The sequence below is a fragment of the Cibotium barometz genome, chromosome 28, assembly GCF_041138505.1.
Source record: "Cibotium barometz isolate CiBa-2024 chromosome 28, ASM4113850v1, whole genome shotgun sequence".
NCBI lineage: Eukaryota > Viridiplantae > Streptophyta > Polypodiopsida > Cyatheales > Cibotiaceae > Cibotium > Cibotium barometz.
This window is the reverse complement of record NC_141073.1, coordinates 40,655,531-40,672,166: the sequence shown is the minus strand read 5'-3', so window position 1 is coordinate 40,672,166 and position 16,636 is coordinate 40,655,531. Positions and strand designations below refer to the sequence as shown.

Sequence of the window (16,636 nt, the reverse complement as noted above, 5' to 3'; positions counted from 1 at the left end):
GGAGAGACCAAGAGAGAGCTTGAGCCTTGAGAGAAAATTAATGAAAACCCTACAAAACAAACACAAAAAAGACATATTAGTTAAGCAGTGAAATCACACACGTATACACACCCCACACCACACACACACACAATCAAAAGCAAGGGCAAGCAAGAAGGGCTACCTAGTCTCAAGGGAGGGCTTGCCTTGTGAGAGACCAGGGAGAACTTGTGAGCCTGCAAAACAAACAAAACACGACATGTTAGCAATTTTGAAAGACCACACACACACACACACACACACACACACCACAGGCACACAAATAAAAAATCATAAACAAGAGTTGAGGGAAGGGCTTAGATTCACTCCTAAGGGATTGGGGAAGGTGCAGAGAGGAGAGAATACTGTTAAAATAAGACTATGTTTTGCAACCTATAAAAACGTGAAAATGCGATAAGTTACTGGACACAGTTTTGTTAAAAATCCCCAGAGTCAAAATAAGCTGTTAATTCTGACGCTTATTTCAACGTCTATTTCAACTCGTGCTACCTATCACTTCAACATGCAAATTCTCATTCAAAATTTAAACTTTTTGGTAACCGGACACCTTCCATTTAAAATTAGAATATACCAACTAGGCCATGCATGATATATAAAAGAGGATCCACCTTCCCCTCATTTAAACCCACATTCACATGTGTATTCAATATACATGGAGCCCGTGTGCTATGAACATTTCAAATTTGGTAAATTTAGAGGAGAAAGGGACGTGCAATGGTTTTTTTGCAAGTACCAAGTTGCCCGACGTCAAAGAATTTGTAATGCGCATTCCAAAAAATGGGACATATTTCTAGTGGAGAAACATCTACTTAGTGGCCTCAATGTGCGCCTAAACAATAATGAACTGGTCGATCATGTGAATATTCAACCTGAGTGGAGCAGCAAACGAGCAAGGGCAGAGACAAGTTCATGGGATTGGAACCCGAACAAGCTTTGACAGACTTGGATAAGTTCTAGAGCTCACCTTGAGGGTAATATAGCAATGGGATGGTTGTTCAAGAATCTCTTGTATACATAACATAATTTCTTAGTACGTCAGACCCACATATGCCACAACTATGGACATAAGAAGAGGACGATCAACTTGTTGGGGGAAGAGCCTCAAGGAGGACAAGGCCTTCAAAGAGCAATGGATATGGCATTTCGAGAGAAGATTAATAAATTTTGCATCCTGAACTTACATGCTATGGAGAAATGGATTGAGAGGTATAACCTAGCAAAGAGCAAAAGAGATAGAGATTGTTTGAATTTTAGAAAGAGTTGAACAATCAAGCATTGCCATACCCACATTCGCTCACTCAATGCAGGAGGGGAGAAGAGAGCTTGAGCTCTTGCAAGCAAACACACACTCACACAAACCCTAGAAGAGAGCACACAAGGTGAGAGGCTGAAAATTCTTCTTCTTCTTCTTCACTCAACAAAAGAGGTCTACAAAAGAAGATAAAGTGACTAACACACATAATAGAGTATATACAAGCAGTCCATAATGTGAACATGCTAAGAGGAGTGGGTAGATGTGGACTAGTCGGTGTAGTCCAGCTGTAGAATCTCTGGCGAAGATATGTCGGTGCCAGCTACCAAACCCGCCTGTGATATAAATGTCGAATAGTTATGTAGGCACCTTGTGAGTGTCAGCTCATGTTGAGCTTGACATCTCAACAGCTACTACCAAGTTGAGTTTGTTGATTCACCTATACCTTTGGATAGAGTTATGTAGTTGAGACACATCGCACTGCATATAGCCCATGTCTTCTTTATAAGTTGGCAGCATGGCCTGAACCTAGCATCTGACCCTTTGGCTAGTATCTCAAGATTTCCCATGATAGTTTGATTTCCTGGTCTCAAGAAGGAATACCTTCTTCTCCTCCTAGTGATTAGTGGTGTTATCGGGAGAGTGATGGGATCCCCTCGACCGATCCCCCCAACTTCCACTTTGGTTCTTGCTTGAACAGTCAAGATTCCATCCCTTCATATCTACATAGCCTCTCTCGAGTCAATTTCTCATGCTATATTGCTTCCTTGGGGGGATTCTATTTTGTAGAGATTTGAGTACTCCGGCCTCCCTTTCATCTATTGGTAGATGGGACACCTTGCTAGAGCTTGTCCCTTCCATCAGTCTTGCTATCGGTCTAGGAGGGCACCTCCCCAATGTTTCCCCCTAGTTCCTAGTCATATCCTCATCACAAGGGGTGACAAGGATATCAATCTTCTAGCGCCACACAGAAAGAGTGGCAGACCATTGGCCTAAGTTAGAACCGTCTCGACAGATTTCTAGAGTAGACTGGTGCTGTCAGGCATGCTAGGCTGGTAGGACATAGGAGGATATAGTCTTCCCAGAGCCTTTGGTAGGCCTGACCTTAGAGCCCCTACCACCCCTTCCCCCCTAGCCCTTCTTCTTAGTTCATCCCCCATCATCCCCCCTTCCCCCTCTTCTCCCCTGCCCTGCCTTCTACTCTGGCCTTCTCTCGTGTAGAGCTCTCATGCCATTTACATGATTTACGTATCACTAATGTTGCTTACTCACTTATGGCCCTTAGCTCCAATGGAGTTGGGTGGCTCTAGCCATAGAGATCCAAAAGGGGAGATGGTGTCCTCTAGCTTGGAGGTGCTTCTCTTTGGGTTTCTTCATGTTTCAGTGGCAGTACCCCTTCCCACCTCCTATCACATTGCAAAGGTGGAGCTTAGGGTATGTATATTCTAGGGCTTAGACAGAGTATCTGCACATGGAGGATATGATTCATGCCCATCTAGTGTAGCTTCACCAACTCATGGACAACAAGACTACTCTCCGTCAAAACCCATGCCCAAGACTCTTTGAGTAGAGGGCAGTTTTGAGACTTCTTCCTAATAGATCTTAGTTATGCGGATTGTCTCATACAACATTTAAGGTATGGGGGATCCTAGTGCTTTCAGAGGCATGGAGTCCTTAGAGACGAGCCTCATAGAGCAGCAATCGTTGGTCCCATCGACATTCTCTTCATCTTGGAGTATTATCCAGGAAGATTTCTAGTGGTATGGGTGGGGATCTCAACATGTTAGAGCTGGCAGAGGATAGAATTGGAGGTAGCATTGATACAGCTTCTGGTATAGAGAGCCTACGAGGAGTTGATTTTCACTCTAAGGAGGCAGCACCCTTGGAATTTATTGGAATTTGTATGCACCTCCAAAAGATTTTGTGCTTCTCAAGATCCGATAGGAGGGGTATAGTGTCCATCTATACTTGACAAGGAAACCATTGCTAAAGATTCTATTTATAGTGGTTTAGGGTGGGTGGCCACCCCTAGCCAACTAGATCAATGGATCGAATGCTGTGAAGTCCCTATCCCCACCGCGCAATAGCAGCGGAAGTAGCACTTCTTGCACAGGGCAGGGTCTCACACTCGGGACCTCGCCCCCACGGATATCCGGACAAGAGACTAATCCATCGGTTCTTCCAAAACCGATCCCGGAAAAACTTCCCTTGCCCGAAAAGCACGGGCGATTCCTCCAGGATAACTTTTCTCTAACGTAGTCAAAAGCCTTAACTAACTGAACTGATCTGACCGAATCCGTAAGTCCCAAGTCAGATCAGGGAAAAGATTGCACTTGGATCATAGAGACCAACGCTTTTTTCCTCATTGAGAGGCACAACCGTTGATTCTTTTCCATAGAACAAATTTTGTCCGGGGTTTACTTCATCTATCGTACCATAACATAATTGAGTCTCAATTTAAGGATCCATCAGTCCAGCCTAACCCCATCCAGTCCCATGGGTTAGCCAACCGCCCAAGCCAACCGCCTACCACTGTAGTAATGGGATCCAATTAAGAATTTGGTTAGGTTTTGTCCTGGGTACCAAGGAAAAGAGTTCCCAGGCTCGCCGGATATTCATGCAAACTTAAAACTAGTCACACCACTTACACACCCAATATGAAATTGTCTTTTTCTCAGCATCAGCTATCTTTAAAACAATCATTTAATGAAACCATTGTGTCACTGATCACAATCCTCAAAATCTCCGGTTGAATCGTTATTTCTAATCATTCCTTCATCGATGTACCTATGGCATCATTGGCAACCAGAACGCTCACCACATGTTCAGGGGCCTTTTCAATAGTTCGTAGCTCATAATAACCGGCAATATATTCACATATCAAAATGGAATCTCCGTTGAAGATCAGCAAGATCAACCAATGGATCCATATAAAAGAGCCACGGACTCATCCGTTGAGGACCAGCAAGGTCAACCAACCAGATCCATGCCTGAATTCAGAAAACAACTCTTACTCCTTGTTCCAAAATCTTCCCCAGGTATCTTCTGCGACCCAGAGCCCGAGCATCATATGGTCAGCACCCTCTAGGATCCTTTGCTGGTCACCTAGCGCTTCACTCATAGGCCGCTTCCTTGGTCCCTCATCCACTGTATCGGAAGCTCACCATTTAAATCTCACCATTTATATCAAACCGAGGTTGGTTAAGACCTCGGCCGACCTTGCTACACGCGAGACGTCCTCCATTGACTCTTCGTCACAGCAGTTGCAACTTTAATAGATAGGTCTTCCACAGTCTCATTCACAAGATGGTCAAAATGCTTCCCCAGCATTCTTGACATAAAACAGTCATTTAAAAACAGATTTTCACATACAAATACAGTTCCAACAATATTTCCATCTTTTCTCATCACTCCACATCCTTTCACATTAGTCCCCATCTTTTCTCATCTTCCCACAATTTTTTTTTCTTCATCGATCCCTATCACATCACATCATTCCCACATCAATTCACATCCAATCGCATCATCCACACATCAATCCACATCATCCATACATCAATCCACATCATCCACACCAATCCACATCATCCACATCAATCCATATTATCCACACATCAATCCACATCATCCATACATCCATTCACATCAATCCACACGTCAATCCACATCATCCATACATCCATCCACATCAATCCACATTATCCACACATCAATCCACATCATCCATACATCCATTCTTGTCAATCCACATTACCCACACATCAGTCCTCCATATCATCCATACATCCATCCACATTATCCACTCATCCATCCACATCAATCCACACGTCAATCCACATTACCCACACATCAATCCACATTACCCACACATCAATCCACATCATCCATACATCCATCCACATCATCCACATCAATCCACATTATCCACTCATCCATCTGCATCAATCCACATTATCCACTCATCCATCTGCATCAATCCACACGTCAATCCACATTACCCACACATCAATCCTCCACATCATCCATACATCCATCCACATCATCCACATCAATCCACATTATCCACTCATCCATCCACATCAATTCACATCAATCCACATTCATTTCATAAGTATTCCCATTCTCATCTAATCACATCTTTTTCTATCTCATCACTTATTTCCTCATTTATCCTCATTAGATCACATCTACTTGCATCTACCCATACATCTCATCACTTCAAATACATTAACATCTATCCAGTTTACATCGCATCTTATCACATCCATTTTCCCCACACTGAGGTATCAAAAATGCATCATTTCTTCTAAATATCTCTTCTTTTTTAACTAATAATCTTGTTCTTAGTCAACTCTTCATCTTATGTGAGTATTTACTTATTTTTGGGGAGATTTTCTTTTATTCTTCAATTTATCTCCTCCCTACATTCGGATTAATCTAATTGGTCCATAAGGACCTTAATTCAAAAATTTTAGAAAATCTAGACCCTTAGGCTAAGGTCCTTTTTACCTGATTTCAATTTATTCCAATTGCACATTGGAAATTTCATTTTGAATATCTGTTTCAGGGAAAACCATTTTAAACACTAGGAGGATTTTTATATCCAAAAATATCTCAATTTTGAATTACCTCTCTCTAGAAATTTTCTCTCTCTACAGGGTAAAACAGGATCTTTCTTTTATTTTAGAGAGGGGAATAATTATAAGATTAGAAGGGAAGGTTTTTACACCTGCACACCTCAAAAGCCGGAGGGAGGAATCTTACATCCACACTAATGGACTAGTAGCCCTCCACTCATAAATACACATGTGACTAATGAGTAGTCGGCCCATCACCACTCAAAGTAGTTTCACACACATATAAAAGATTATGTCCACATTCTCGAGTTTTACCAGTGCACACAAGAATAAAAGCCCCCTATCTAGAAAACACACTATACATAGATGATTAGATCATCCATACCTTCTCTTAAGGGAGCTAATAACATGGATATGCTTGTCAACATATATATGCACACTAAATCTAACACCCCCTCTCATCATCATGGTTGTTGTGAATCTGTGTAGATATGTCAATGCAGATACTCCTTGTGTGGAGCTCTGTAGTATCTCTATGTGTGTTGTGTGTTGGCACGCCTACAACTTGAGCACATGGACATAAGCACGTGATTCATGTGTGGACATGGTTCTAGTTTGGTTGAGTGGTCAAGTTGACTAAGGTTGGCCATCCCAAACCACTATAAATAGGACCCCTCGATTTTGTATTCACATATCACCCATGAGAGTCATGTGAGAGTGGGATCTAGATCTTTGTAAGCGCTAGTGTGTATTTTTGGTCTTGATGTTGTTGCACAATCCATTGTCATATATTCATACATGGTATCATAGCCTAAGCTTTGATGAGCTTGACTCTTGCGTTTCTTTTTGGTGGGTGGAACCCGGCAGCAAGAGCTATACATGGGGGTGTGGTTGTAGGCCATGGCAGGTGGCAACAAAGGCAAGGCAGCCAAACTACACAGAGAGCATGGTAGGGCTGACGTTGGCTTGTTTATGGGCTATTCCCTCCATGACCATTGGCTAGGTTGATTTCTTGCTATTCATGGTGGCTTATCTTTCACACACCGGTGGCTTTTCACACCACTAGGACGATGGCTGTCCGTGGCTTGGAGGTGAGGGTGCAGTAAGATGTGGATGATTCACACTTGCTTGGAGGTGAGAATGGGGTAATATGTGGATGATTCACACTTGTTGGCACTTCTTCACTCTTAGGAGAAGTTGAGAGACCATTTCGGGCATTAGGATCTTTATGCTTAGAGGGTGTTCATGATGCAAGAAGTATCTTAGGAATGTTGAATGTTGTGTATGGGGAACTAGCCAAAGGTGACAAGACAAGACAATGCAAGCTTAATGAAAATGGATTGGGATTGCTCAATGTTTCTTGAACAGAGGGGGATTGTCTCCTGAGGTTGTGGCTTTATGGTAGTCCAAAAACAATGCTAAGATTGAGAGCACCAATGTGAGTCCTTGGTATAGATCTAGACATATAATTTCATGAGGTCCTTTTATATTTTCTTCTCTGGGCAAGATAGAGCTACAACCTAGAGTTTGGAAGAGATGAAAGATGGTTACATCTCTATTACTGAAGCACCTACACGGATATGAACCCAGTTTGCTATGTGGTTATGCATTGATTGATCATGGGTTAGCTTCCTATACTAAGCAAAACATGTTTGTCCTTGGTGGAAGTCCACATGGCAATGGTATTTAGATTAGTCGTATGTCAAAAGCTCAAAGTTTGAGTTAGCACATGATTAGTGACACTCTTAGAGCATGTTTTTTCTCACATGGTTTTGTTCCTTCCTCTAGAAATTCCAAGATATATACATGGTACCAGAAGGTTGTAGGACATCATGGAAAGGTTTGAAGCAAGTTATGGATTTTGATGCGTACATGAAGATATCCTCTATACAAGCTTCTGTCCATGTGCTCAAGTTGTATGCGTGCCAACACAGCACACATATACAAGCTTATGTCCACGTGATCAAGTTGTAGGCATGCCAAAACACAACGCACATATACAAGCTTATGTCCACGTGATCAAGTTGTAGGCATGCCAACACACAACACACATATATCAGCTTATGTCCACGTGCTCAAGTTGTAGGCGTGCCAACACACTAGACAAAAATCATTATGTCTTCCAAGGGAGCTCACAATATGGAGATGCCCATCAACACATGTCTATTCAAACTAAATCTAATAATATCCTCATGTGTGAGTTCCTATATCTTTCTTGATTTGATGACCTTAGCACACTATTATCGTATAATATATATGATGAATATAGACATAAAAAACTTTAAAAAATGTTGTACTTCCAAACACCATTCTTGGTGAAAGAAAAAAAAACACTGAAACTAGAAAAGCTTGTGATTTTGTCTTGGAAGCTTGCTAAAAAGCCCAAAAAATACACCCCTATTTATTTAGTAATATGAATGAATAATATGGTTACATATATAAAATAAAACACATGTAATATGTTAAACGTTATTACATAAATGCATGCATACATACAACACAAAATGTTTTGCATTTATATTTAAAATCTTGCCTAAAAAGCACCCTAATTCAAGTAGCAATATCATGAAATTTTATTGTTGTCTAAGAAAACACACTTGTGATTATGTTAGACTTTCTAGTTTAAATAAATTTGAAGTCATTTGTTTTTGTGTGTTTGAAATAGTATTGGAAACATGAAGTATTCCTTCTAAGGCAGCAGATATGCTACCTAGAGAGACTACAAAGGTACCCACATAACCTTCATAGACTTGAAAGTCACCACAAATAAACTAAATTTTTACTCTAAGGAGTTATGACACTTGTTTTTAAAAATTTCACAGCTACATGCAAGGTGAGAATCTCATGTCCTTGAGTCTCAATGAGATACAAAAGATTGAAAGTAGACTTGACATTGCACTAAACAAGACAAGAGGCAAGAAGGCAAGCATATATTTTATTTTAGTTTATGTGAAAGAAATGGTGTTCATTATATCAAAGGATCTTTTTACTTCATATGAAATAAATTTTATATTCGCTGATGCAGGCACAACTATTACAAAAAGAATCTCATGAAATGCAAGAAAGGGTAAGCTTCGTGGGACAAAATATTTTTTTCTAATATAGACAAATTGGTAAATATTATTACTAGTCTCTCATATGTTTTTAATCATGAGAGGTAAAGCTTGCATTTTCTTTTAATGGAGAAAAATATTATAGAAACTCAAGTGAAAAATTAAGGAAAATAGAACAATAAAAGAACTCTATTAGAGACACATTAGGTAGTGTGTAGGAACATTATTCTATCAAGTGTTATAATATTTTTATAAGAGAAAATTTAAGACTAGTTTTTTTTAAAGTACCAAAAATCTTTTTAATGCATATTGTCTTATCTATGTTATCTTTTTCCAATGTAGCCTCCTAAGTTGCCTATTAGAAAGCCAACCTTTGACTTGGAAGTCCAAGAAATAATAATCAATGATTTTTGGAGTACTCTTGGAATGAGATAGACTTCAAGTTCATAACATGATGGACTCTTCTAAATATGGGTCCCAAATTTCTTTTCGCTATTAATTTCTTTTGACAAGGGATCCAACCTTTGAGATGGAAGCTTGATTTTTTTTTTAAATCTGTCTCCTCTCTCTCTCTCTCTCTCTCTCTCTCTCTCTCTCTCTCTCTCTCTATCCCTGAGAGAGAAGGCTCTCACTGTCTCTCTCGTGCGCATTGTATCACGGAGAGAGCATGCTTTGTCTCTCTCTCTTGGACAGAGTAGGCACTCTCTCTCTCTAGCGTGCGGCATGTCCTAAGAGGCCTTCTGGCTCCACCTATCATGGAGCGGGAACACGCTAAGGTTCAAACATTGGGGTTGAACCTTAGCATATCCATTAATTAGTGCCCCACCTATCATGGAGAGGGAACACGCTAAGGTTCAAACATTGGGGTTGAACCTTAGCATATCCATTAATTAGTGCCCGCTTGTGGGCCCTAATTAATGGATATATCACTACCGTGAATAATATATTAATAGAACGAAATAGGAGCAATCGATGAGTTATGCATGACTAAGAAAGAAAGAGCAAAGAGAATACAAATGTTATAATAGTGCTTGTTGATATGGTTAATAAATCAAATCATGGATGTCCATAGCATGAGTTTTACAGGGATTCAAGGTAGAAAAGCTTTGGAGTAGTAGTCATTTAAATTTATGTTTAAATCTCCTCCGTTCCTTGTTTTCTTCATCTTTATTGCAGCTTCTCTAATTGGTGGGTAATGCTTGAACTCCCAACATACTCCCCCATCCCTCTAATAAAAATGGACCTATTTTGATACATAGATTTTCACCATTTAATAATCGGTGATCTTTTTACACAAATAGGGTTTGGCCCCAAAGGGTTTTTAATGTTTTAGAATGTCCAATCTTCTTGAGCAAGGTTTTCTTGAGGAAGGTTCTCCTTCTTCTTCATTGCATGTAAAGTCTTCTTTTTTTGAAGACGAAATCCTTCTCTAAGTGATTGCTTGTGCCACAATAGTTGCACTTATCCTTGCCCTTTATAAAAAAATGAGCACAAACAAAGGAGACACATGTGGATAGGTGGCCTTGACCTAGCCAGCAGCCCCCCCGAATCCCTCCTCGACAATACCATAAAAGTGGAGCATTAACGGGGGAAAAGGGCTTTGATTAGCCCTTTACACTACGGGTATTTTTACCCTTTAGTAGGGTAAGTTGCAGCACACTAAGTGATGGGCTCTCTCGCTGGTGGGTGGACAATATGTCCGGAATCCTCACTACTCACTACAAATACAGAGATAAACAGAATGAAACACAACACAAAGGAGACAAGACTGCAAAGAGGAACAAGACACTTGCACTATTATGAGAACACTAATACAAGTTGTCATTGTACCATGCACACTTAGTAGTGGTCATAGTGAAGAGAGAGACGATGTGTAGCTCAGTCTAATACAAGTGATTGTAGAATAGACTACAAGGTGTGAGAAGAGGTGTGCAGGAATGTCTAAGAGACAGAAAGCCAGAGAGACGGGCCATGCACCTGCTATGGAGTAGGCGGCATCTACTATCTCTGGAGATGCCCTTGGCATGGTGTAACTAGAGTGTCAGTGTGGCATCACACGGCATCTACTATATTTGGAAGATGCCGTTAATGAGTGGCAATGCGGCAATAGTGTGGTGGTGACACCTTCAATGATGATGCTCTTGCACTATGGCTTTGGTTGAATCTATTGAGTTGTCCCACTGTGGGCACCCTTGGTGGCTATAGGTTGCCCACCACTAGAGTTCTCACAGTCCTTGATGAGGAAAGGAAAAAAAAAACCACAAGGAATTCAAGCATGCTGATGTAAAAAGATGGATTTTTTTTTTGTGGGGTAGGATTCCGCAGTATTGACTCCACATCAAGAATTATGTCCCCTTTGCGCCGAACTTTGGAGGCTATCAGAATCAGGGGCATAGGTCAGAAAGAATTCTATGAGATAGCTACTTTAGTAAACCAGTCCGAAAAAGTAAACCTGGCCAAAAAAGTAAACCTGGCCAAAAAAGTAACCTCGGCCAAGAAAGCAAACCTGGCCATTTGTTGCCTTCCTAAAACAGTCATACCTGTAGCTAATGCACTGTCGCCCCCCCAGCGTGGTGCTTATTTGTTGTTCATGTTGATAAGTTTGTCAGGCTCAAGATGCAATCTAAATGCATTCCTCATGTGTGTGGATAGTATGAATGAATGGAGAGTTTGTCATTCGACCATGGAAAGGGGTTGCCGGAGGAATTTGGGAAGGCATGGAATTAGAGGAATCGGAGGAGGTAAAGAGAGGATGCAGAATGTTCATATAGAAATAAGATTAGGTGGGGAGAAGGATTCATATTTTTTTATTCCGGTAGAAGTGATTGTGCAAGGAATTTTGTAGTAGGGATTCTATCCCCGTGTGCCTTCGAGAATTTGACAATTCACAAATCAATTAATGAGGAGTCAGGTGGAAGAAATTAGGGGACAGGAATCATGCGAGAGTAACTAGAGGGGAGGAATGAATTGAGAGGAAGAAGAGCCGAGGGAGGAGAAGGAAGGAGTCAACAAGAGGAATCATGAGAGAGGAGTAAGGGGAGCACGAAGGAATCAGAAGAGGAGTCAGTTAGGAGGAAGTAGAGAAAGCAAGGTCAGCGGAGGAAGATGCAACAGAGTCAAAAGGTTTAAAGGGGCCAGAGGAGAGGAGTCAGGAGGTTTAGAGGAGTCAAGAAGAAGGATAGAGATTGAGAGGAGTTAGGAGGTTCAAAGGAGTGAAGAAGAAGGAGGTTTAGAGGAGGTAGAGGGGAGGATTCAAGAGGTTCAGAGGCACCAAGAAGAAGGATAGAGATGACATTGTGGTAGGGAGGGAGGAGAGAGATATACCATAGAATCTAAAAGAGATGTACCATAGAGCACATGTAGAGGCAGGGAGTGTGTGCGCTTTTGCCGCACAGGTCGTAGCTGGGGACTTGTCGGACACCGTATGCGAGCCACGAATGGCTACAAGCATACAACCAGGGAAGGAAGCTCAAACAGAATGCCAAAGGGTGTGTCACTCACCGCTCAACCGCCGCCTTGAAGGATTCCCGCGTCACAGCCGTGAAGGAGGAGCTGCCGTCGCCGCTCTACCGCCTCTCCGCCGCCGCCGTGCCGCTACACAGTGCTCGATCGCTCTCTCACTCTCTCTCTCTCTCTCACACACGCAGGAGAAGGAAACCAAAGAGATAAGGCAAGAGCACTCTTGTATTCACAACACATGAGAATGAGGATTTTAGGGTTACAATTGACTCTTATAGGTGACTTGGCCGTTCACACTTGGGCGCCCATACATGGCCGGCCGACCCTAACCCTTATCCTACTGATATTCAAGGTGCGCCTCTCATCGGCGATCACCCAATCCCTTCATCCTTAACCTATGGTGCCGACAAGCCCGGCCCATGACTCAGAATATTTAAATTAATGACGTAAAACATAGTACGTCTCAATGTCCGCCATGGGTTAACATGCCCCCCTTCCTGATGTAGATTCCGTCCTCGGAAGCTATGGTATGGTAAGCTCGAGAGAGTTGTTGTGGTAGACCGTCTGCAAAACAGGGAAGTAGAGTGAAGGTATGCTGGAATTCAAAAGATATAAAGTGTATAAATTCAAGCATGTGAGACCACAATGGATGTTGCGATGAGAACTTAGTTTAAGGGTCACATGAGTGAGCTAGTGTAGCAAATTAATAGGAGTTTAAAATTATTGAAAGGAATTCAAGAGTTAGCAAGGTGTCAAAGGTTAATCAAGGTTTATAACTGGCCTAAGTCAAGGAAAATAACCAAGCTTAATAAATAAACACATGACCACACTGTGTCTACTCTAAGAACAAGTTAATACCACAAGCCTAGGGAAACAAGAAACATCAGCAGAGTTACAGGAGCTTTTTGCCTCTTTTTTTTCTTTTTCTTTTTTTTGCACGTGACAATTTTTACACACAATGGCGACCTTCCTAAGGCAAAACTAACATCGATCCTGGTACCATGTTTAACACAAGGCATTATCCAGGAATCTATTAGCTCACTTTAGGCAAGGCTACCCCCTACCAACCAAGGCATCGGTCTGGAGTAGAATACTCCTCGCCTACCAAGTATCAATAAGGCGATAGGCCAACATTAAAGCACATCATAGACTTGTATTGCCATTTATTGTAGGCTTTTTTTTTTAATAATCTATCATTTTTGATCTTCGCTCCTGAACTATAATTTGTCTTGCATCCTTTCGACAAAGGGGTAATAGCTATGTCCTAGAGGTCAACACACACATGGCCAGGTGTCAACCACTAAGATGGTTTGACCCTAGACCTAAGACAATCGTATTCCAAGGTTAACTAAAGACGTCATGCTACCTAGGAATATTTCCAATAAAGTTAAGCTCATTAATGATTTACACTAGCATGCAAGCAACTTCAAAAACTAAGTAGTACATTGACAATTTCCATGTGGTCATGCATTATAGTTTATGCAATTGATTGAATAGTAAAAACGAAAGAGAGTGGGTATGGAAGAATTACACCTGTAATTGGAGATCTCCTTGACTTGACGAGACAGCTTGCAATTGGATGTAGATATATTTTGATGAACGTTGCGGCAGTCTCAGGACTTGAAAGCGAACCCACCTCAAACTTTTTAACCTGTACAATCAACTAACAAGCACTATACCTCGAGAGGCACATCAGTGTGAAAATTTCAAGACTTGTTTAAGGAATCTAAACTAGAAAAAACTTGAAAACGCTAACCTACCTACCAGTCACCACACTACTACTGAGGATACGGTAAGAGGATGTTGTAGAGTCCTGGCTCTAGCCCTAAGGCTAAGCCTCTATCCGCATCATCCAAACAAATAAAGTCAACCTCAGTAGTGCCATGAGTTTCATTCATTGTCAGATATTTCCTTTTCATTTTCCCATCCACATAAACTCATCAAAAATGTAACCATGCGAGGATAGTCATCTTGTGGAAAAGGAAAGCATTGGGCTATCGGGGATATGTCCTCTACGGAGTAGGGGTCAGTCATGGTCAAGAGGCGAATTAGCCATTCTAATTCCTCAACATTTTCCTCTCTGGCTAGTACATCTATATGATCCCATTCAGTTTCAATTACAGGATAGCACATGTGGAATATCTGAGAAAGGTACAGATGATACCTCTCACCAAAGGTAGGAGTGGATGAAGTGTATGATGATCGGGCATCTGCCATATCTGCAAACACAGATATAGCATCAGTAGGTTTATGACAGGTCAATCTAGTTCTTGATTGTATACGGATATTTCTCTTGTTTTTGTGCTCTTGCTCTTTTTACTATTTTTTATTTTTCTTTTCTTTGTTTTTTTTAAATGTATGAAGCTATATATATACATCCCCTTGAATTTGGCAATTACATGGTCAGGGGAGAAGGTTAAGGAGGAAGCATTAGAATGTCGAGCGTGAGTACATGCTCCCCCTTTCCTTGGGTAGATCATATTATTTGCAATGATGTTGCAGCCTCTTGGAACCAATTTGTCCAGCGGGTCATAGGTTGTGATGTGGGCAGATAGCTTTTTATGACCCTTGTGGCCACATCCAATTGCAGAGATGGTAGTGTACGCTCCCATTGACGAATGGAGGAAATGGTTTCCGACGATACTATTACAAGGGGAGACGTAGACTCATCGCTTTTTTGTTGGATGTTGATAAGAGTAGGTGTAGAGCATGTAGAAACTTCTATATGAGTGTGTGCCTGGCATGAGGAGCTAGAAGCTTCATGTGGCTCCCCACTTCCTGAGCTAGGTGGTAATGATCGATATCGTTTGGGAATCCAAACTAACTCTGGAAGAAGTGGTGCGGAGCACTCTATTACCTTTCCCTTACCACGATCTTGAATTGTCGTTGGGGTGGCAACAATTGGTTTGCAAGGTTTCACAGGTGATGTAGAGGGATTCAGCTTATGTTTAGGGACCCAAATCTGGTCATTCCCCTCGTAGTACCCTTGGGCTACTAATAATTTTTTAGGGATCCATCGCGATGTTACATTGCCCTTTCTCGGGTGGGTAGCTGCTTTCCTTTTACGAGACTTCTTGGTGGCTGAACGAGATTGAGCAGGGGAAGTAGCTGTTAACGAAGCTTTGGGGACCCATTTGTATGTACTCTTTGGCATAGTAAGCGAAGCTTTAGGGACCACCTTGCCTGTTTCCACTCTTGGCGTTGAAGCATTAGAGGGGTGGCCAACAATCGAAGATGGTTTTGCCACTGGACTTTGTGATTTTTCATTATCTAATATTTGAGTGGATGACTTAGGTGCGGGATTTTGAGCGGTCAGACCTAGTGTTGGTTCTTGCGTTGTGACTTGTCTGGTTGCCCAATCGATATTGCACTTGGTGGCCATCATCCATTTGCGCCCTAAGATTACAGTCCCTTCCATGGTACCAGCAGGCATAACCAAAAAGCTTTGAATTATGGTTCCCTTGTCATAAGCAACCGGAGTGTGCAGAATTCCTGAGACAGGGGTTCTCTTCTTGTTGATTCCTTGAACTTGGATAGAACTCTTGGTTAAAGGTGGTTTTCCCAGTTGACACCACACGCCATATGATAGCAAATTGTGTTGAGCTCCTGTATCCAATAATGCATTATACAACACCTCCCCGTAAGGACTCTGTAACTCAATTGGGTATCTTAGAGGTGGGTCAGATTCCAGTGCATCCTCCTCTGCTTCCTCGAAAAATACTTGCGTAATTCCCAAGTTGGCTTCTCGTTGTCTCCTAGCACGCTGTTGACGTTCTTTGGCTTCGACTCTCGCTTGTATCTTTTTAAGCTCAGCTTGTTCTTTAGCTGCCTTCTTTTGATGGATTGCATGTAACTCCTCCTGGCTCAGGGGGTCATAGTATCGTTTGAATTTACTCCCATTAAGGAATCCAATGGTTTTAACTCCGTCGAGAGTCTCCACTCTGATGGTACCTTGCGGGGTAATTTCACATACTCTATATGGTCCCTTACCAGCATATTTGAGCTTCTTCTTTTCGTTTCGCACTCCATACATCAGGACTTTATCCCCAACCTTGATGTCCTTGTCCTTTAGATGGTGATCAAACCATTTTTTCCTTCTATCCTTCTCCACAAGGGCATTGTATACAGCCAATTGTCTTTCTTCGTTTAGTCGCTCAAGGATATACAGACGCTCTGCTAAGGGATTACCATCCCAACCCTCTTGAGTTGCAACATGAAGACTAGGAATGACAAATTCCCATGGCATGACTGCTTCT

General features: G+C 41.7%; 1 protein-coding gene across 1 annotated transcript in view; it reads left to right on the top strand.

Annotated features, from left to right (window-relative positions):
- LOC147622822 (agamous-like MADS-box protein AGL14) overlaps positions 1-16,636 on the top strand; it is a 62,359-nt gene that overhangs the window by 20,801 nt on the left and 24,922 nt on the right. Inside the window, exons 3-5 of the mRNA XM_086822705.1 lie at positions 8,534-8,595; positions 8,691-8,790; positions 8,894-8,935. Of these exons, the coding sequence (XP_086678831.1) occupies positions 8,534-8,595; positions 8,691-8,790; positions 8,894-8,935 (204 nt within the window). The remainder of the gene's footprint in view (positions 1-8,533; positions 8,596-8,690; positions 8,791-8,893; positions 8,936-16,636) is intronic.